Genomic DNA, 22,453 nt, shown 5'->3' on the forward strand with positions numbered 1-22,453 from the left:
TGTGCCTCCTGTATGTGACCCATATCTCGCTGCCATATAGCACGGTGGGGAAGACTACTGCTTGATACACGTGCAACTTTGTAGATAGTTTCAATTCCCTGCAGCTGAAGACACGGTTACGGAGTCTGCCAAAGGTTTTAAGATGCACATCTGATCCGATGTTGAATCTCTTCGTCGATGTCCACGGTGGTGGACAGGTGGGAGCCGAGATACCGAAAGTGGGTAACATCGGAGAGGGTAGTACCGTTAAGCTGGATGAATGGTGGAGGTGTGGCTGAACCAGGGGCAGGTTGAAGAGAATCTGAGTCTTATGTGCATTCACCTCAAGGCTGAAGTGTGCATACGCATCTGCGTAGGTGTTCAGGATCTCTTGTAGGTCGTGATCAGTGTGAGCGTCGAGGTTGAGGTCGTCTGCATACTGAAGTTCAGTGGTGGAAGCGGCCGACACTTTTATTCCTGCCAGGTGTCATCTTATATTTAAAAGTCCCTTCATCCGGCACTGGATGTCCACCCCGCCGGCTAAATTAGTACTGGCACGAGTAAGGAAGGTAGTCAAGAATGGAAAAGAGAGTTGGTTCCAGTACACATCCTTGTTTTACCACCGTTTGGATGGCGACGTGGAGGAGGAGTTTTGCTCTGACGAGCCGATGATCTGTGTCACAGTGGTCTGAGCCACGCATGGCTCAGGGAATAAGGACATCTCAGCGATTTCTTTCTCTGACAAGGATGTAGTCAATGAGAGACCAATGTTTGGATCGTGGGTGTTATCGGCCTGCCAAACAAGGTGTTGGTGATAGCGAGGTTATGTTCAGCACACGTGCTGAAGAGGTGTAGGCCGTTTGGATTACACTTGCCCACTCTGTTTCTTCCTATGGTTCCCTGTCATATGTCAGCATCACTGCCAACTCTGATATTGAAGTCACAAGGGAGCAGAACCTTATCTTCTCTGGGGATAGAGGTTATCACTCTGTCAAGGTCGGCGTAAAAGGTCCCCTTGATGTCATCTTCTACATCCAGTGTTGGGGTGTATGAACTAATGATGAAAGCATGACGTGAGTGATTCATTGGGACTCAGAGCGTTATGAGGCGTTCGTTAATCCTAACAGGCATTTCAATTAGCCTGTGTAAGATGGGTTGGCGAATGGCAAAGCCAACTCTGTAAATGGCTGTTATGTCGATGTTATACCTAGACAACTCTTTTGCCAAAAGGGCGGTACTTCTTTCAGGACGCTCATTTGTGCCATTAACCAGAAGGGTTCTGATATTCCATGCAGCAACCATAAGAGGTTGTATAGTTTGTTTTTGTTTTGATCTGTGTGTGATTATGTTTTCGACCGCATCAGGATTTCCTTACTGTTGAGGGCACCTTTTCTAGCCCCCTCCCCATGTGGGGTGAGCAAAGTGGCTCCTCAAAAGGGCTGTTCAGTCGCACAGACAGGACCGGATTGTACTGCTGCCTAGATCACAGTGCATAAACGACCATCTTATCTGTGCCGCCCATGTGCAGAGTTGTGAGTAGACTCCTGGCAGTCATCATTGCCTGTCCCCGTCGTCACTTGTCTTTCGCTATAGGACTTTTAGGGGTATAGGGTTTTGATAATGATGATGATGATAGAAAGTGTGCTAAGCTGAATAATGGCTGCACGTGAGTTGATTTATGTGGTGAGGCAGGAGCACATGCTGCAACCACATATCTTGGCTCTCCCTTTCCCTAATCCGGTGGTGCAAGTAGTTGTAAAGAGGGAGAATTGCAATGGACTGCCAATAGCCCAGTTGTTGGTTTTCGCCTTAGTAGAGTGTCCATCTTACATTGCCTTCATCCTCTGATGTAGTTGCTGGGTTCCCATGCTGGCCACCTCTTTCGCCTATACCGCCGTTGGAGTCTTACTAGAGCTCTGTCAGCATGCCTCTTGATGCGGGGCTCCACAGCAGATTTTTTGTTCAGGGTTTACTCCTGAAGCCTTATACCTACGAAGGTTAATCCACAAGGCAGAGGGGCAGTGGTTTGTAGGGGCCAAGACGTGTCCACATGCCAGTGGGCCTATGCGCCGTCCCTTTGGTGCCCACTGCTGCTCCAAGATATCCTGTTGTTCTAGTCTGGGCCCACAAGGCACCTAGTTACCGTTTGTTGCCAGGAGGGGGCAGAGCATGAGTCTTGATGGTGAAGAGGCTGTGTACTGGCAGGGGATGTTTATGCAAGGATCGTTTCTCTGTTTACCACAGGGGCTAGCCAGTGGTTGTAGCTGAAAGCGAAAGGACGCAAGCAGTGCTTGCACCTTAACACTAACCTAATACTGCCAGACTAAACGCATTAAACCACCCTCTGTGCATAACACACACACAAACACACACACAACTAGGGTTCAAAGGAATTATAAAGCCACTACACTTACACCCTGGCCACCACATTTACACCCTGACTATCACTCTTACACCCTGGCCACCACACTTACACCTTGGCCACTATACTTACACCCTGTCCACCACACTTACACCCTAACCATCACTCTTACACCCTGGCCACCACACTTACACTCTGGCCACCACACTTACAATCGTGCTACCACACTTGCAACCTGGATATCACAATTACACCATGACCAGCACACTTACGCCCTGGGTACTACACTTACACCCTGGCCACCACACTTACACCCTGGACACCATACTTATACCCTCGTCACCACACTTACACCCTGGCCACCATACTTGCACCTTGGCCACCACACTAACACCCTGGCCATCACACTTATGTCTTAAGTTAAAGAAGTTGTTATATTTATTGGTTGAGTGGTTAATAGACTGGGCAGTTATTTCTTGTGGTTGAATGGTTACTTAGCCGAGTCCTTGGGTGATTTTTTTTTATTGGTGAGTGGTTAAGCATGTGTTTACACAGTGTTAGCGTGATGGTTACCCTGCAGGAGCCTGGCCAACGTGTGGGTGGTGACGGGGACCCCGGCGGTGGCTACTGTGGTATTCGGTCTGGGCGCCGCCTTCGCCGCTATGTTCATCTCCCTCACCGTACTGGTCGAGATGATGTCCATCGGTAAGTCTCTCCTCGCCTCTCAACTATTTTCATCACCTTTCGCACCATTGCCTTCCTTTATTTTCTCTCTTTCATTTTTGTATTAATTTTTAAACCATCCTATTTATGTCTTTTGATAACACTAGTTGACAAGTGTTCGGTAACATGGATCATATATGCTGCATTTTATTAATTTTGGGGTGCTGATTTCAAATATGGCAATACAAAATGTCAGTCACGTAACATTTTTATGATATACAGTATGTGTATATGTAATGTAGGAATATAAGATACGTACTTGTGTTGGTAGGGATATATTAAATGCAAGATTAGCAATACTGAACAAGAGAATGGAGGGGATACAGCGCCGAGGCTGTGTTAATTCACCAAATTCACCAAAATGAGTATCCAAATGTACCTTCGGCAATATGACCCGTTCCTCACGGAGAAGGCCTCCCTATACCTACTCCACCGGCTAATTTGGAAGAGCTCTCAACTTCGGATGAGGAAATTGGCGAAGAAATCCCAGAATCATCCCACGATCCTCCTTTCATTGACCCGACTTCCAGTGAACCACATCTTATAGAAAAAAGTGAACTTAATGATCTTGTACGTGATCTCCGTCTGTCAAAACAGCAGGCGGAACTTTTAGCATCAAGGCTGCAGCAATGAAACTTGCTAGTGAAACAGACAAGAATTTCTGTTTTTAGGAAAATAAATATTACATTATCTTCATTCTACAGTATGCAGGATTCACTCTGTGTGTGTACTGATGTAGATGGACTGATGTCAGAGTTGGGAGAAAAACATGACCCAAAGGAATGGCGGCTTTTCATAGATTCCCCCAAGTTTAGTTTGAAAGCAATATTGTTGCATAATGGGAACCAAAAGCCATCAGTTCCAGTAGCGCATTCTGTAGGTTTGGAGGAAACGTATGATAGTATGGAAAAAATACTGACCGCCATTGTAATCGCTCATAGGAGCAATTGTGGCTGTGCAGGACAATACGACCCCCGTCGTTGACGCGATGAGTATAATTCGGTCAAAACCTGTTGAATACATTTCACATATAACAACTGCTGATACATCAGGAGACAAAGTTTGAATAATATAATCAATATACAATACATAAATACACTTATTAAAGTTATTTAGAGTTTTCAGAGGATTCATTAGCTCACAATCACACTCACGTTTTCGGGTCTAGGATTAGACCAACGAGAACAAATATAATGTCCTGCAGGAAGATGTTGGCTGACGAGAATCGATATGTTGCCTCTACAGTAGAAGACGATAGTCTCGGGTAGTCACACAGCTGCTACCAGCTCTCTCTCGCCTACTAAGCTATCTGAGTTGTAAACAGTCCTTTCACTTAACATGTGGCCGGCGCGCTCAAATGTGCGTGGCGATAACACCTCTCCTGTCGGGCTTCGCTCAAAATCACGGCCTTCCATTAGATTCACTCTCTCCGACCCCTTCCAACAGGCAGAGTCTCGTCGCTGGGCATATTAACACCCATGCCCGTATTATTAAACAACATCTTCCCTTGAAAAGGGTCGTCGTGTTTCAACACGAGTTTTAAATAAAATGAGTCCTGAGGGAAACCGGAGTACAGTACTTAACGTGGTGGTGTGATGGTAAAATTAACTAATTTCAATAAAATTAATTTATAATATTGGAACTAGTTAATTTTACCGCCACATCACCCCGTTAAGTACTGTACTGCAGTGTCCCTCAGGACTCATTTTATTTAAAACTAGGGTTGAAACACGACGACTCCCTTCAAGGGAAGATGTTGTTTAGTAATACGGGCGTGAGTCCTTTATCTTCACTTTAACACTTCGCACGAGGCCATCTTCGCCCGGTAGTGCCTCCAGTACTCTCCCTAGCATTCACTGACTCCTGGGGAGGGGTTGTCCAGAGATGATCACGATATCCCCAGCGTGGATATTGCGGCGAGTTTTGAAGAATATTTGTCGCTGACGTAGTGTCGAGAGGTACTCCTTTACCCACCTCTTCCAAAATTGGTCAGCGATGAATTGGATATGCTTCCATCATCGTCGGTACGCTTCTGCCATGGACCGATCGCCTCCGGTGGGCAGTGTCTCCGGGTTCATCCGTAGTATATGAAGCGGCGTTATTGCTTCTAGATCCTTTGGGTAATCAGACACTGGGGTGATGGGCCTTCCGTTGACGATCTCTTCTACGGCGCAAAACAAAGTGTTGAGTCATTCATCGTCTAGTGTCTGGGTGCCCACCACTCCCTGGAGGAGCTTCTATACAATGCGGATTTGTCGCTCCCACACCCCGCCTATATGAGAGGCTGTCGGGGGATTGAACTGCCATTCTATCTGTTTCTATAGGAGGACATTCCCGTCCTTGTCACTTGTTCCAGCCGCTCACCGCCTCTCGTAACTCTCGGCTAGCGCCAATCATGTTGGTTCCCCTGTCAGACCGAATACGCTTGAGAGGTCCCCTGCGGCAGGTGAATCTTGTGAGGGCGTTGACGAACGAGTCGGTGTTTAGTGAGGAGAGGAATTCTAGGTGTACGGCTCTGGTGGTCAGGCAGATGAACAAGCATCCCCATCTCTTCGCCCGGGCTCGGCCTTCTTTAACCACAAAAGGGCCAAAGCAATCAAGTACATTGTAGGTAAAAGGCCGGCCTCCTGGGCTCACTCGATCTTCTGGCAGGTCGGCTTGGCGTTGATGGCGAGGCCTCCAGTTGCTCCTCCGACAAGTCACACACGTCCGTATTATGCGTTCGAGTAATTTGCGGCACTTAGGTATCCAGTAAGTCTCGCGTATTGCGGCAAGAGTGTGTTCTCGTCCTGAGAGTCCAGCTCTAGTCGAGTGTACCTCTCTCACGATGAGCCCAGTGATCCTGTTGTCCCTTGGCAACAGTATGGGATTCTTCTGGTCTGCGTGGAGAACGGCATGTTTCAGTCAGCCGCCAACTCTGATCAAACCGTGCGTGTCTAGATGAGGTTCCAGCCGACTCACGTCGCTACCTCTCACGGGTTGTCTCTATTGTAACATTCGTAGTTCTCGAGGGAATCCTTTCCTTTGCATAATCTTAGGACGGCTAATTTCGCATCTTCCAATTCGCTGACCTTGAACCGATTTTCTCGGTGATGTTTGTTCTTTCGCTTCCCAAGCCGTCATTCTATAAACCTTCTAATCCACGCTACGCTCTTCAAAAGTCGATGCCACGAGGAGTACCTGACCCATAGCTTATGAGGATACCCTCCCCCTGGTCAGCGCTCGTCGTCAATACCGTGGTTTCCTTCTTCACCTCTGGGTTTCCGTCTGTGAAGTCTGGAATCATCACTAGACTCTTTGGCCAACTGTCTTCTTCCAACAAGAGGAAAGCAGGTTCCCGAATTCACCTGTCCTCCTCGTTGAATCTGTTCCATGTAGTCCACGACTAGTGTCGTCGGCTGGGTTCAGTGCCGACTTCACGTGGCGCCATTGCTCTGCATTGGAGTCCTCGTGTATCGCTGCCACTCGAGTGGCCAAGAAGGAATGGAAGCGTCTTTCGGTGTTTCGTATGTATTGAAGGACTGCCGTACTGTCTGTCCAGAACACTGATCTGTCTATTTGTAATTCAAGTTCTCGCCGTTGTTGTTTGTCTGCCTTAGCAGCCAATACTGCCGCGCAGAGCTCGAGTCGAAATATGGTCTGCTGTTTCAGAGGGGCTAGCTTGGCTTGCCACACACGAAGGAGATATGATGGGTTCCATCTTCACACGTGGTCCTCAGATACGATACAGCTCCATAAGCTTGTTGGGAGGCGTTGCAGAAGTGGTGTAGTTGCACGGCAGCTATTGGATTTGCATCCTTGGGTCGGTAGCACCGTGGAACGCATACCCGTGATAGGTGAGGAAGTTCATCTAGCCATCTTCGCCATGCCACCCTGTTCTGTTCAGCCATTCTTTCATCCTTCCCAGCACCTCGTCTGCACTCATCTTGGAATATGATTTTGGCTCTAATGACGCTCAGAGCGATGAGTCCCAGTGGGTCATATATGGAGCTGACCATACTCAGAAGGCCTCGTTTCGTCTCCGGTTTCTTAGGGATCTGGACCTGAACCGCGAGTTCGTCTTTCTCCAGGTACCATAAGATTCCCAGCGCTCGTTCAGTGAGGATCCTGTCGTCTCTTAAAATTACTTCCTTTACTCCCACAGCTTTCTCTGTCTGTGGAATTGCCTTGAGGACTTCCTTGTGATTACAGACCCACTTCATAAGTCTGAATCCGCCCTTCTTCATCAGCTGTCTCAGTCGATGGGTAATTATCGTTGCCTTTCCTGGCGAATCTACTGAGAGAAGCAGATACGATTCGCTTTTTTGATGTCGTCATGGAGACTTTCCCCGTAATCTTGGAATGTTCGTTGTATCGCATACCCGGCACATGAAGGGCTCCACACACCTCCAAAGAGATGTACTGTCATTCGGTAAATGGTGGGGGCCCCTGACCGCTGGTAGTCTGTCCATCATAAGAATTGTAAGATGTCTCGATGTTCGGGTACTATTCACACTTGGTGGAACATTGCTTCGATATCTGCCATGACTGCCACCTTTCCTTGTCTGAATCTGATGAGGATTCCCATCAATTTGTTGTTTAGGTCTCACCCTTGCATCACCTGGCTGTTCAATGACACTGACTCATACACGGCTGCACAATCAAATAAAAAACTATTCTCACCTTTTCTGGCTTACTAGGATTCAACACGGGGTGGTGTGGGAGATACCAGTTCTTCCCGGGCACAACACTAAGCTCTTGACGTGGGACTCGCTCAACATGTCCCTCGTCGATTAGACGTCTCATCTCTTCTTGATACCTGTGAGAGAGCCCTGGGTTCTTCAGGAGGCGTTATCTCAATCCCGCCAATCGTTGTTCGGCAAGCTTCTTATTGTCTGGGAGTCCCGGTTCTTCATGGCGAAACGAGATAGGAAGTTGGTAGTGTCCGTCCACTTGAGTTAATTAACGTTGACCACTGCATCAGGACTCTCTTGTCTTCGACAGAGACGGGATCATAGTTACTGTAGGCGGAGTCGCATTCCCAGACTTGTTTTTCCAGACTTGTCTCCGAGTTAGGTGTTACCATTCTGATGAAGTGTTTGATAACGGCATAATCACGGATCACCGTTCCAAGCGGTCCATGTATAGTCCAGCCTAGAAGGGTGCGTGTTGCAAACGGCTCTCCGTCCTTCCCGGTCCTTACCTCTAACGGTGATAGTGCTTGTGGTACATCCAGACCTATCAGGAGATCCATTCTTTTCGGTGCTTGGCGTAGCGCAGTACCTCGGAGGTGTTCCCACATGGTGACGTCTTGGGTGTCTGCGACTGACACTCTCAGAAAAGACGGTAGATTCTCAACAACAATGACCTTGGGGATAGTGATGGATCGGCTCCTTCTTCTTCCAACGCTAGCCACTTTTAGACTGATCTCTTCGGTGTTTACACTATTTCTTTCTTTCATGATCGTGCCAATGGAGAGGGAACTGGCATTCCTTCTGCCTGAAGCCGGTTGTCTAGGCTACACATGCAGTATGATCGCTTGCTGCCTGAATCCAAGCGAGCTCTGGTGACCACTGCTCCTCTCGCCTCTTGGTTCTTCTTCTGGACCCTTGTAGTTACAACTCGCAATCGTTGGGTTCTTCACGCCGATCATCACTTCCGTTGTTGGTTATGGTTTCCCTGACCCATCTATGCTGATTTCCTCTATTCGTGGTCACCAGCACGTTCTGTGTATTCCCAGTCCTTTCCCCATGGTGCTTGTACCGGCTTCGGTCTTCCATGATTTAACTCTACTGGTTGCCGATTCCGGTGGTGGCATAATGGCCTTAAGTTGACTCATTCTAGGTCGCTTGTGGTCAGGTGATATGTCCATTTGGTAAGCACTCCCAGTGATTGCCCTCTTCACCCTTAGGAAACTGGTCTGGTGTTCTCCTCTTTTAACTTCACCCCGTTGAGCCTTGACACCGCTCATCAAAACTCCCGTGAAGTGCAGAAGCCTCGAGTGTACTCCAGAGCAGCCATCTATATCACATATCATCTGGCTGCACTCCGTTATCCGATGATTACGACCCAGGCAGGCGAAGCAGCGACGCTCTTCCCTTACGAGTGAAGTTCGCTTTCCTGTGGACATGCTGAGGAATGTCCGGCACATCTGAAGGTGATCTCTGCAGCATAAAGAACAGCGTTCATCATCCGTTTCTCTGGTTGTCTTTATTCCTGATGTCACCAGACCCACAAGTTTCTTCCTCGACGAGGATTGACGTGAGGGTGAGTCTGCATATATTCTGCGCCATCCCAACGTGTCGCTGGAAGGCTCCTTGAACTCCCAGTATTCACCGCAAGTTCCTTCTCTGAACTTCGGCGTCGGCCTTTGGGAGAACCTCATATTTTCTAACAGTTCTCTCACCCAACCCTTGGACCTCGGCGGGTCGTCCTTTTGGGCCTTCATTTACGTTTCTTCGTCAGTTTCATCATCGCTGTCATGTGAGCGAACATCTGCTGCATATGCTGGTATTGCTCATATAATTGCCCTTCAATCCCTTTGTCTGGTGGTTCCTTGCTCTTCTCGGGAGACAGGTTTATCTCATGCTGCCTTGGCAGCGTGGGTGAGACGTCGGTTTCTACGTCGACAGTGTCTCCTTGATCCACACCGGACACGGTCTTCACTTCTGACTTGTTCCTTTCCATGTCCATGACTGTCAGAACAGTGAGCGTGATCTGTCTTGCTCGATGAATGTATGCAGTAACGCTTCAGTATCAGCTACTACTTAAGGTAACGCCCCACGTTCACTGAACTCACACAAGTGAAGATGATGTCAAATTGACGCGTGACATACGCACGAGTGATGTCACACTAATACATGACGTGCCATACGCGCGAGTGATTTCACGCTAATACGACCACAGAGACCTCACAGTCAATGTAGGGACTCATTACACAACTGATGTCATTAACACTACTGCGGCGCCCTTACTTACACAACGTTACTTAGCTGTCACAACCTTTATTTTCTAACAGAAAGAGCACTTCACTCGTTCTTATTTCTTATTTACACATACACACCAGCCTTCTTAAACTTGGTGATCTAGTCTGGCTGTACGCTTTGATCACTATCTCTCCCGTGTGTTCGCACAAATGTTATTGAAACTGAGGCCGCTCCATATCTGACGCGGGTCCTCGTGGCCTGTTCGTAATGAACGGTAACACTCCCGCACGCTTGTCTGGACAATTTTGTCACCGAGGCAGACTTTGCTGACACCAGTTCTCGTGGTTGCTAGTGCGGCAATCCGCAATGAACACTAACACTCTAGCGCGATCGTCCGAACAATATTGACACAAAGTACATCCTCTTCCTACCGCTCCATACGATGACGTGATGCTCTGCAACTCCCACGATGGTCCTATCCCACGTTTTGACTGTAATCGCTCATAAGAGCAATTGTGGCTGTGCAGAACAATAAGACCCTCGTTGTTGACGCAATGAGTATAATTCGGTCAAAACCTCTTGAATACATTTCACATATAATAACTGCTGATACATCAGGACACACAGTTTGAATAATATGATCAATATACAGTACATAAATACACCTAGTAATGTTATTTAGAGTTCTCAGAGGATTCGACAGTTCACAATCACACTCACGTTTTCGGGTTTAGGGTGAGACCAACGATAACAAATATAATGTCCTGCAGGAAGATGTTGGCCGACGAGAATCGAGATGTTGCCTCTACAGTAGAAGGCGATAGTCTGCCCCTTGGGTAGTCACACAGCTGCTACCAGCCCCATATCGCTTAGTAAGCTATCTGAGTTGTAAACAGTCTCTTCACTTAACATGTGGCCGGCGCTCACAATTATGCGTGGCAATAACAGCTATTAAATACAAGGGGTATAGATGGCAGATGTGCGGTGATTTGGAGGTTATAGCCCTTCTACTCGGCCTTCAAGGAGGGTTCACGAAATATTGCTGTTTTCTGTGTTTATGGGACAGCAGAGCAACAGAAAAACACTACAACACAAACGACTGGCCAAAGAGAGAACAGTTTGTTCCAGGAAAAAGCAACACTAAATATACTCCCTTGGTAGACCCAAACGATGTACTTCTACCTCCTTTACACATCAAGCTGGGACTAATGAATAATTTTGTGAAGGCTATGGACAAACAAGGTGATGGGTTCGTGTACTTTAGGGGAAAATTCCCACAGCTCAGTGATGCTAAATTCAAAGAGTGTATCTTTGTTGGCCCACAGATAAGAAAGTTACTTCGTGATGACGACTTTGAAAACAAACTGAAAGAAAATGAGCTAGTCGCATGGAAATCCTTCACATCTGTAGTCAAGGGGTTTCTTGAAAACAAGAAGGAAGAAAACTATTGCCAACTTGTAGAGGAACTCTTAAAAAACTACAAAAACTTAGGATGCAGGATGTCCTTGAAAGTCCACCTCCTACACTCGCACTTAAACTTTTTCCTAAGAATCTGGAGCGGCTAGTGATGAACAGGGAGAGCGATTTCATCAGGATATTAGACGTATGGAGGAAAGGTACCGGGATCCTGCCATGATGGGGAACTATTGCTGGTGTTTACAATCGGAGGACAATACAACACATAAAAGGATGAAATAGAATAACAAATGCCTATACAGTGGCTAATTTAATACTTTTGTGTCTTCTTATGATTGCTTTCATTCTTTATTGAATTTTTTGTGATGACGTGGAAAAAAGGTAATAGAAATAACAGGAAAAATAGTAATTTTCCGTTTTTGTATTTGTAATTTTTTATAACAAATAAATTGTACGTACTAGAGAATTTTTATTGTCAGACTTGAAATCAGCACCTCAAAATTACCAAAATGAAGCTGCTCTGAACCATGTTTCGGATGTCTATCTTTTTTATTTTTTTGCCTAGTGTAATGTACTTCCATTTCTCACTCTCCTACAGTTCTGTCTCACCCTCTCTTATCAGTACGTTTATCATATAAACAAAGATGACTGCTATGAAATACAGAATACTCATTCCATCTGGTTCCTTGACAATGACCTATTTAGTTTACCTGGGCGAGATATATACCACCATAGCTTTACACTGATTCACTGTGTGTTACAGGGACGCTGCTGGCCTACACGCTGGTGTCGACGTGCGTGTTGATCCTGCGCTACCAGCCTCACTCCACCACCCTGCTAGAGATGCTGCCAGAGAGCATTCGTACACCCCTCGGGGGAACTCCTCTCCCAGGCTCCCCCACGCGCTCGCTTACTCACGTATGTCATCCCTCGTCCAAGTTGTCAAACTCTTCTGGGAGGAACTTCTCTCCCAGGCTCTTTAACTCTTCTGGGATGAACGTCTCTCCCAGGTTCTCTAGCTTTTCTGGGAGGAACTTCTCTCCCGGGTTCTCTCACACTTCTGGGTGGAACTTCTTTCCCAGGCTCTCTAACTCTTCTGGGAGAAGCCTCACTCTCAGGCTCTATAGCTCTTCTGGGAAGAACTTCTCTCCCAGGTTCTCTTAAACTGTTTCATCCTCCTGGGAGGATTTCTTAATCCTAGAAACCTCTCTTACAGTAACGGATATAAATATATGAAACTGGTGGTTGTTGCGTATCATTTTGTGGTTGTATCACTAATGTTTGATTGTACCTTGTAGTAAATATCCTTGAGCACTATGATAATTATAATACATACTCTTGACACAGGTAAGGAAATAGATTAAGGAAGCGGCCCAAGCATTGTCAGCCTAATGTACGGTAATAAAAAAACGGTAATGTAGTTAATCAGAATTTTTCGTAGTAAGAACACTATCATTATAAATTTTCAGTTTAGTTTTGAGCAAAGAGTCCACCTATAATTCCTTGCTACCTTTCACTAACGGATTTACGTTCCGCTGAGGACATTCAGTGCATAGTTGGAGTATTCTGAGATCTTTCAAAACCTTTTGGTTTGTTGATCATACCATCTTACTGTCAAAGCGAGAACTTTATGGCGTGTGAGGTTTAAGTAACCAAATAATCACATCTTTTCTGTCAATTTTGTGCGGTGTCCTACAAGACTCAGTTCTTGGACCACTGTTGTTTATATTGTATATAAAAGTCATAGTCACAAGTTTAGTTTTTAGTTTTTATGTCCTTATTTGCATAGGGATGGCAGTCCTATATACACAGTCAAACTGAATAACACAGACTGCACCCCAAATTTTAATCAAAGTTGACTGCTAGTGAGTGTTAGTAATGAGACAGTGGGACGCGCACCTCATAGAGTGCGGTAAGACAAGTGAGTGAAGCAATTGTTTTCGAGAACAGGTAATTTATATGGTAATTTTTCTTGGGGGGGGGGTGTAACAGTAAAATAGTGTCCATGACATTGGTAGTTAGGATGAATTTACAGAGTTCGTCAAAGGTTTTGTTAGGTGGCAACGAGGATCAAATTGGTCTGCACTCTAAGATGTAATGCCGAAGGTTGTGTTTTCTATTTTCTATAGCGAAGTCTGATTCTGGTGGCAACTGCTGTACATCACTGACTATATTGATATTTTGTGTCACACTGTTTATCATAGTGGCGAACACTAATAGTGGCACCTTGTTATTCACTTCGTTCTCGTTCTTCGTTTATGTTATGAAGAGCTACTTTCTTGAGGAATGTCTTGACTCGACCAGGAATTATGGTTGAAGCGTCATCAGAGATGGGGAGTGTGCAGGCGTATTTTGCGAGATTGTTTACATAGTCGTGTTGATGGCACCCAGGATGCTCTGTAATTCATACCTTGTTGTGCTCGCCCAATCAGGAAGGCGACTCATTGCTTCAGCGACACACGTCATCCCGGAATAGGCCGTATAAGTGTAGTGTAGTGTAGGGACGGCGCTCGCCCGTCATGTATCTGAGGATTGTGAATGTTGAGATCTAAGAACCAGGGTTGGATCAAATACTGATTTTTAGCTGTCCAATACAAATACAAATACTTTTATTCCTTAATTCAAAAATACAAATATAAATACAAATACTTCTGAAATTAAGATGTAAAAATACAAATACAAATACTTTTATTTCCAAGTTCAAAAATACAAACCCAATACCTACATATCAGAATTACATTTTATCATCATTAATGCCCGGAAGATTTCTGGGCTCAACTTAGCTCCTTCAGGAGTGTAAAAATTACCAGAATGTTCAACGTTACTGCTTGCAGATAACAAGAGCAGTAATAGAAATAAACAAAATTACAAAAATAAAACAAATTCAAGTGTTTTCGTCCTCACAAATTGTCTGTAAGTAGCAATACAAAATATCAAATTTTCCTTTGTTTATGGAAGAGGCAAAAGGCAGTAGCCTTAAACTAGCCTACTGCCTGTAACACTAACAAGTGTCGAAATACAAATACAAATACAAAATACTTTTTCTTCTGGGTGACAAAATGCAATTACAAATACAAATACATTGAAAATGTATTTAAATACAATTAAAATACAAATACAATTGTATTTGATCCACCCCTGCTAAGAACACATCAAAAAAGTTCTGGAGTAGAATTTAATATCCTCTTCTTGCCTTGTCCGGCGGGTTTCGAAGGGTATTACAGAGGTGGTCACTGAAGGTGGGAGAGACGTGAAGGATTTGACTCAAAATGTGGTGACTAATATTTTCGATCTGTCTTGGATACTGATTAGACCCAGCTCTTTCAAAATGCTCATTATCTGGGTTGTCATTAGACAGCCTAGGATGAGTCGCATTGCTACATTCTGCAACTTTTCAAGAGGTGATAAGACGGTGGCTGATAGTGAGCCAGAATGAGAGCGTGATAGTCTATGAGCAACGGTATATAGGCAGTATAAACAGTTTTGGCTATGGGATCCGACACACCTGTTAGTGATCCACTTTAACTGTTTTATCCACTCTTTGATACGGTTAGAGAGAAAGTGAACCCAGGGGGTGAACCGTGCCTCGAGGGGTAGTACAGAGGAGGTTTATTGAGCACCTCGGTACTGGTATTGCTGACAGACCTCGAGGTCAATGCCGTTGAGGGAAATGGGTTGGGGTAATTGGCGTGGAGTAGCGAGGTAGATTTTCGTTTTCTCAGCGGATATTATGAGGCAGCACAGATGGGCAGATTTTTGAAAGGCGGTGATGAACTGTTGTAGGCGTTGAGGTGAGGCTACCTGCAAGCAGATGTCAACATAGTTGGCAGTCCGTTCTGTCTATATCAGGGATCTATAAGACGATGCACGAAGACGTTAAACAGTAGGGGCTGAGTACCCTGCCCCTAGAAGTGCCAAGAACAAAGGCCTCAAAGTAGCCGAAGGCGCCCTTGAAGAGTCCCCGATACCGGAGATTCTCCATGTGACCCCGTATCCAGGTGAGAAGTTTACCGGTGATGCCGAAGGTGATAAGTTTATCTAGAATCAGGCTTCGGTTCGCGACATCAAACGTTGCCTTAAGGTCAATGAAGGTGATACAGCTCTCGGGGCAAGGTGGTTGCCATGAATTCTGCGAAACAGTTGTGTGGATCGGCGCGACATAAATCCACATAGGTTAGGAGAAAGATGGTCCGAGATGTTGTAGAAGAGGCGGGTCAAGAGTATTCGTTCAAGAACCATACAGGAGGTAAGAGAAGTTGGCCGAAATTTTGTCGTGTGAGGCTTTGGTTTAAGGATAGTAGTGTTGGTGATCCAGGGAGTACACCCTGATCAAGACTCATGGTGTACAGATGAAGAAGGGGTTTCCCGAAGACCTTTAGGAAATAACGAAGGGTTCGATAGGGAATGCCATCTTCTCCTGGCACTGTAGCCTTCCCTCCGAGAAGGGCTTCTTGCAGCTCCTCAGCTCTAATGAAGTAGTTGTTATCTGGATGTCGTTCAGCACAGGTGATTTCTAGTGCAAATCCTCGCTCTATGAAGGTCACTTGAAGGTAGGTTTGTGTTCTTATGGGTAGTGCCGTGACTCGAGATTAGGCAACCCAGGATTTCATTAGCTCTTCAGCATATTCCCGGGGACTGAGGTGGAGGGGAGTGGCTTCTTTATTTTTTGTAATTTTGTTGATTTCTTTCCAGATGTCAGCAGTAGAGGTAGAGTGATTAATGCTTGAGACAAATCGGTTCCAATGATCTTAGTGGGCGCAATCCTGGATATATCTCAAATCCTGGACAGAGGCAAGGTATTCATCTAAAGAACCTTGTGTGGGGGTCCCGTCTGTGACATGACGCCTCGGCATCCACTATAATTCTAACTTCACGTATGCTGTTGTCCAGGACCCAGGGGGTTCTTGGTCGAGCTTTTTGTTTTAGGTGGTCTCGGGATACAAATCGGGAATAAAATTGGTTAATGGTGTCCGTCAAGTCATCAATGAACTGTATGACAGACTGTGGCTTGTATGAATTATACCATGCTGTCATATATCTGACGAACGTTTTTGCATATTGATCAGGCACAAGATAACATGGCCAATGTCTGGGGAATGTGGCCACTATGGGGACCCAGTACAAACGGCGATTGCGATGTGATCTGAGATGGGATGAGGCACAAGGCTTGCCTCTAGACTGTTACTGATAGAACCAACACTTCATACATGGTCAAGCGTCCCATCTTGGGCCTTGTGGAGTGTGGTTAATAATGCCGTAGCAGTCGACGAAGTGTACTAAACAGGGGTCATGAAGATCAGGATGACGAGCGCTGAAATCGCCCATGTGTCGTATTGACTTATCAGTGAGGTTTGGGAGATGTTCAGGTTTCATGGTTTGTCAGTAGGAGTTGATATTGGGTGACCTCGTTGCTGCTCGTTCTGACCAGTTTGTGGTGTAGGGACTATTTGGTGTAGATTATAAGGCTACTTTATATGGGTGAGAAGTACATTACATATCTAGAAAGAAGCTTTGGGGTGTGAAACTGGTGCCTCTCACAAACGGTTCTTGTTGAAACAACTGATGAGGCCGTATATATTCCAGGAGATAAACGTGAGCTGCTCTAGATTATGATGAGTGAGTTATAAGTGGAGATTGTTCTCAAGTACTAGATTGGTGTCAATTTGCATGAGTTGAGATCTTGGCAGTCTTACCTGATGGGAGAGTCAGTAGCAATAGCGTAGTCGGCAAAGTGATAGCAATGAAATTCTTGTTGGCGAATGATCATGTCGTGTAATTTTTCGAGCAGTTGTAGCTCGTTGTACCACTAGTAATGGGTCACAAACAGTTGTAGGTCGTTGTACCACTAGTGATGGGTCACAGTTGTAGGTCGTTGTACCACTAGTAGTGGGTCACAAACGGTTGTAGGTCGTTGTACCACAAGTGATGGGTCACAGTTGTGCGCTGTTGTACCACTAGTGGTGGGTCGCAGTTGTAGGTCATTGTACCACTAGTGGTGGGTCACAGTTGTAGGTTGTTGTACCACAAGTGGTGGGTCACAGTTGTAGGTTGTTATTATTCCACTAGTGGTGGGTCACAAACAGTTGTAGGTCGTTGTACCACAGGTGGTGGGTCACAGTTGTAGGTTGTTGTGCCACTAGTGGTGGTTCACAAACAATTGTAGGTCGTTTTACCACTAGTGGTGGGTCACAAAAAGTTGTAGGCTGTTGTACCACTAGTGGTGAGTCACAGTTGTAGGTTGTTGTACCACTAGTGGATGGGTCACAAACAGTTGTAGGTTGTTTTACCACTAGTGGTGGGTCACAAACAGTTGTAAGTAGTTTTACCACTAGTGGTGGGTCACAGTTGTAGGTTGTTGTACCACTAGTGGTTGGTCACAATTGTAGGTTGTTGTACCACTATTGGTGGGTCACAAACAGTCGAGACATACCACATCATAATCGTGCCCGACGTCCACAGTAACACCATCAGGGTCACATAGGAGTGCTTATATATATATATATATATATATATATATATATATATATATATATATATATATATATATATATATATATATATATATATATATATATATATATATATATATATTAGTTCTTGATTTGATAAGTGGCAGGGCTGAAGTAAACACTTTGTTGGTTTTGTTTTAATGTAGAGAAATATAGTTTCACAGGTACTGAGTTTAGTTGAGAGTATATTGTACCTTCTCTGCTAAGGGAAATGTCTTAGTACACTTTTATGGGAGAGCACTTAAGTGAGGTGTTCACTGGGTAACAGGTGATATGATAGTCTCTCTCTCTCACCAGGGAGAAGGAGGTGTCAAGCATTCCTCACAGGATGTTGTTGTTGAAATGTGTTGACCCAGCTTAACCTTGCTCGCTCCATGGAGGAAATGTTAACTCACCAATTGAATCATACTCATGAATGAATGACTTGGTGAATATATGGGTAATATACATTTGGGTAAATATTTAGATAATACAAATTGTGCTGTTACAGTATCATCAGGGTTACACAGGAGTATCATCAGGGTGACACAGGAGTATCACCAGGAACACACACAGGAGTACCATCAGGGTCACACAGGAGTATCATCAGGGTCACACAGGAGTACCATCAGGGTCACACAGGAGTATCATCAGGGTCACACAGGAGTATCATCAGGGTCACACAGGAGTATCATCAGGGTCACACAGGAGTATCATCAGGGTCACACAGGGGTATCATCAGGGTCACACAGGAGTATCAGCAGGGTCACACAGGAGTATCATCAGGGTCACACAGGAGTATCAGCAGGGTCACACAGGGGTATCATCAGGGTCACACAATAACTTCATGAGGGTTACACAGTAACACCACCAGGTTCACACAGTATCACCATCAGGTTAACACAATAACACCATCAGGTTCCTACAGTAACACCATCAGGTTCACACAGTAACACTATCAGGTTCATACAGCAACACCATCAGGGTCACACAAGAGTTCCATGAGGGTGACACAGTAACACCATCAGGGTCACAGATGAGTACCATAAGGGTCACACAGAAACACCATCAGGGTCACACGGGAGTATTATAAGGGTCACACAGTAACGCCACCAGGGTAACAGGGTAACACCATCAGGGTCACACAGTAACACAAATAAGGACACACAAAAACCCAAATGGGGTCACCAAAGTAGCACCAACTGGGTCTCACAATAACACCATTAGGGTCACACTGGAGTATCAGCAGGGTCACTCAGTAACATCATCAGGGTCATACAGGAGTACCACCAGGGTCACACAATAGTACCATTAGGGTTACAAAGGAGTATCAGCAGGGTCACACAGTAACACCATCAGGATCACAGTAACACCATCAGGGTCACACAGTGACACCATCAGGGTCACATAGGAGTGCCATCAGGGTCACCCAGTAACAACATCAGGGTCACACAGTAACACCATTATGGTCACACAGGAGTACTATCAGGGTCACACAGCAACACCATTAGGGTCACACAACAGCACCATCAGGGTCACACAGGAGTACCATCAGGGTTACACAGTAACACCATCAGGGTCACACGGGACTACCATCAGGGTCACACAGTAACATCATCAGGGTCACACAGTAGTACCATCAGGGTCACATTGGAGTGCCATCAGGGTCGCACAGTAACTCCATCAGGGTCACACAGTAACACCATCAGGGTCACACAGTAACACCATTAGGGTCACAGAGGAATATCACTAGGGTCACACAATAACACCAACAGGGTCACACAGTAGTACCATCAGGGCCACATAGGAGTGCCATCAGGGTCGCACATATAACACCATCCGGGTCACAGAGTAACACCATCAGGGTTACACAGGACTACCATCACGGTCACACAGTAACATCATCTGGGTCACAAAGTAGTACCATCAGAGTCACATAGGAGTGCCATCAGGGTTGCACAGTAACACCATCAGGGTGACACAGTAACACCATCAGAGTCACACAGTAACACCACCAGGGTCACACAGTAGGACTATCAGGTTGACACAGGAGTATCATCAGGGTCAGACAGGAGTACCATCAAGGTTCCATAGCTTATCAATAGGGTCACATTAACACCATCAGCTTCACACAGGAGTACCATCAGTTTCACACAGTAGTAACATCAGGGTCACTCACTAACACCACCAGGCTTACACAGGAGAACCATCAGGGATACACGAGTATCATCAGGGTCACCAGTAACACCATCAGGGTCAACCAGTAACACCATCAGAGTCACACAGGAGTAGCATCATTGTCACACAGTAACACCATCTGGGCTACACAATAACACCTTCATATTCACACAGTAACACCATCAGAGCCACACAGGAGTAGCATCAGGGTCACACAGTAACACCATCACGGTCACAGAGTAACACCATCAGTGTAACAGGGTAACACCATCAGGGTCACACAGTAACACCCTTAGGGTCACCCTGGAGTATCAGCAGGGTCACTCAGTAACGTCATCAGGGTCATACAGGAGTACCATCAGGGTCACACAGAAACACCATCAGGGTCACACAACAAAACCATCAGGGTCACACAGGAGTACCATCAAGGTAACACAGTAACACCATCAAATTCACACAGGAGTACCATCAGGGTTACACAGTAATACCATCAGGGTCACACAGGAGTTTCATCAGGGTCACACAGTAACACCATCAGGCCACACAGTAACACCTTCATATTCATAGAGTAACACCATCAGAGCCACACAGGCATATCATCAGGGTCACACAGTAACACCATCACGGTCACAGAGTAGTACCATGAGGGTCACATAGGAGTGCCATCAGGGTCGCACAATAACACCATCCGGGTCACAGAGTAACACCATCAGGGTCACACAGGACTACCATCATGGTCACACAGTAACATCATCAGGGTCACACAGTAGTACCATCAGGGTCACACAAGAGTACCATCAGAGTCACACAGTAAGACTATCAGGTTGACACAGGAGTATCATCAGGGTCACACAGGAGTACCATCAAGGTTCCATAGGTTATCAATAGGGTCACATTAACACGATCAGGTTCACACAGGAGAACCATCAGGGACACACGAGTATCATCCGGGTCACCAGTAACACCATCAGGGTCAACCAGTAACACCATCAGAGTCACACAGGGGTATCATTAGGGTCACACAGTAACACCATCAGGGCCACACAGTAACACCTTCATATACACACAGTAACACCATCAGAGCCACACAGGAGTATCATCAGGGTCACACAGTAACACCATCACGGTCACAGAGTAACACCATCAGTGCAACAGGGTAACACCATCAGGGTCACACAGTAACACCCTTAGGTTCACCCTGGAGTATCAGCAGGGTCACTCAGTAACGCCATGAGGGTCATACAGGAGTACCATCAGGGTCACACAGAAACACCATCAGGTTCACAGAGGAGTACCATCAGAGTCAAACAGTAACACCACCAGGGTCACACAGGCGAACAATGAGGGTCAACCAGTAACACCATTACGGTCACACAGTAACACCATTAGGGTCACACAGGAGTATCACCAGGGTCACACAGTAACACCATCAGGATCACACAGTAGTACCATCTGGGTCACACAGTAACACCATCAGAGTCAAACAATAACACCATCAGGGTCACACAGGATTACCATCAAAGTCAAACAGTAGCACCATCGTGGTCACAGTAACACCATTAGGGTCACACAAAAGGATCATCAGAGTCACACAGAAACACCATCAGGGTCACACAGTAACTCCATCAGGTTTACAAAGTAACACCATCCGGGTCATACTGTAACACCATTAGGGTCACATTAACATCATCAGGGTCACACAGGAGAACCATGATTGTCACACAGAAACACCATCAGGGTCGCACAGTAACATCATCAGGGTCACACATTAGTACCATCAGGGTCACATAGGAGTGCCATCAGGGTTGCACAGTAACACCATCAGGGTCACACAGTAACACCACCAGAGTCACACAGTAACACCATCAGAGTCACACAGTAACACCACCAGGGTCACACAGGAGTACCTTCAAAGTTACACAGTAAAACTATCAGGTTTACACAGGAGTATCATCAGGGTCACACAGGAGTACCATCAAGGTTCCATAGAAGTATCAATAGGGTCACATTAACACCATCAGGTTCACAAAGGAGTACAATCAGGTTCACACAATAACACCATCAGGTTTACACAGCAGTAACATCAGGGTCACTCAGTAAAATCATCAAGTTTACACAGTAACACCATCCGGCTCACATAGTAACACCATCAGGGTCACATTAACATCATGAGGGTCACAATAATGTTGTCAGGGTCACACAGGAGAACCATGAGGGTCACACAGAAAAACGATCAGGGTCACACAGTAACACCATCAGGGTCAGGCAGGAGTATCATCAGAGTCACACGGTAACACCATTAGGGCCACACAGTAACACCATCAGGGTCACACAGTAACACCATCAGGGTCACACAGGAGTTTCATCAGGGTCACACAGGAGTATCATCAGGGTCACATTAA

General features: G+C 45.8%; 1 protein-coding gene across 1 annotated transcript in view; it reads left to right on the plus strand.

The window, feature by feature from the left end:
• LOC121865360 (probable cationic amino acid transporter) overlaps positions 1–22,453 on the plus strand; it is a 95,912-nt gene that overhangs the window by 7,707 nt on the left and 65,752 nt on the right. The window contains exons 4-5 of the mRNA XM_042364697.1: positions 2,922–3,046; positions 12,149–12,303. Of these exons, the coding sequence (XP_042220631.1) occupies positions 2,922–3,046; positions 12,149–12,303 (280 nt within the window). The remainder of the gene's footprint in view (positions 1–2,921; positions 3,047–12,148; positions 12,304–22,453) is intronic.

This window comes from Homarus americanus, unplaced genomic scaffold (assembly GCF_018991925.1).
Source record: "Homarus americanus isolate GMGI-L3 unplaced genomic scaffold, GMGI_Hamer_2.0 scaffold15667, whole genome shotgun sequence".
In the NCBI taxonomy this organism is placed as follows: Eukaryota; Metazoa; Arthropoda; class Malacostraca; order Decapoda; family Nephropidae; genus Homarus; species Homarus americanus.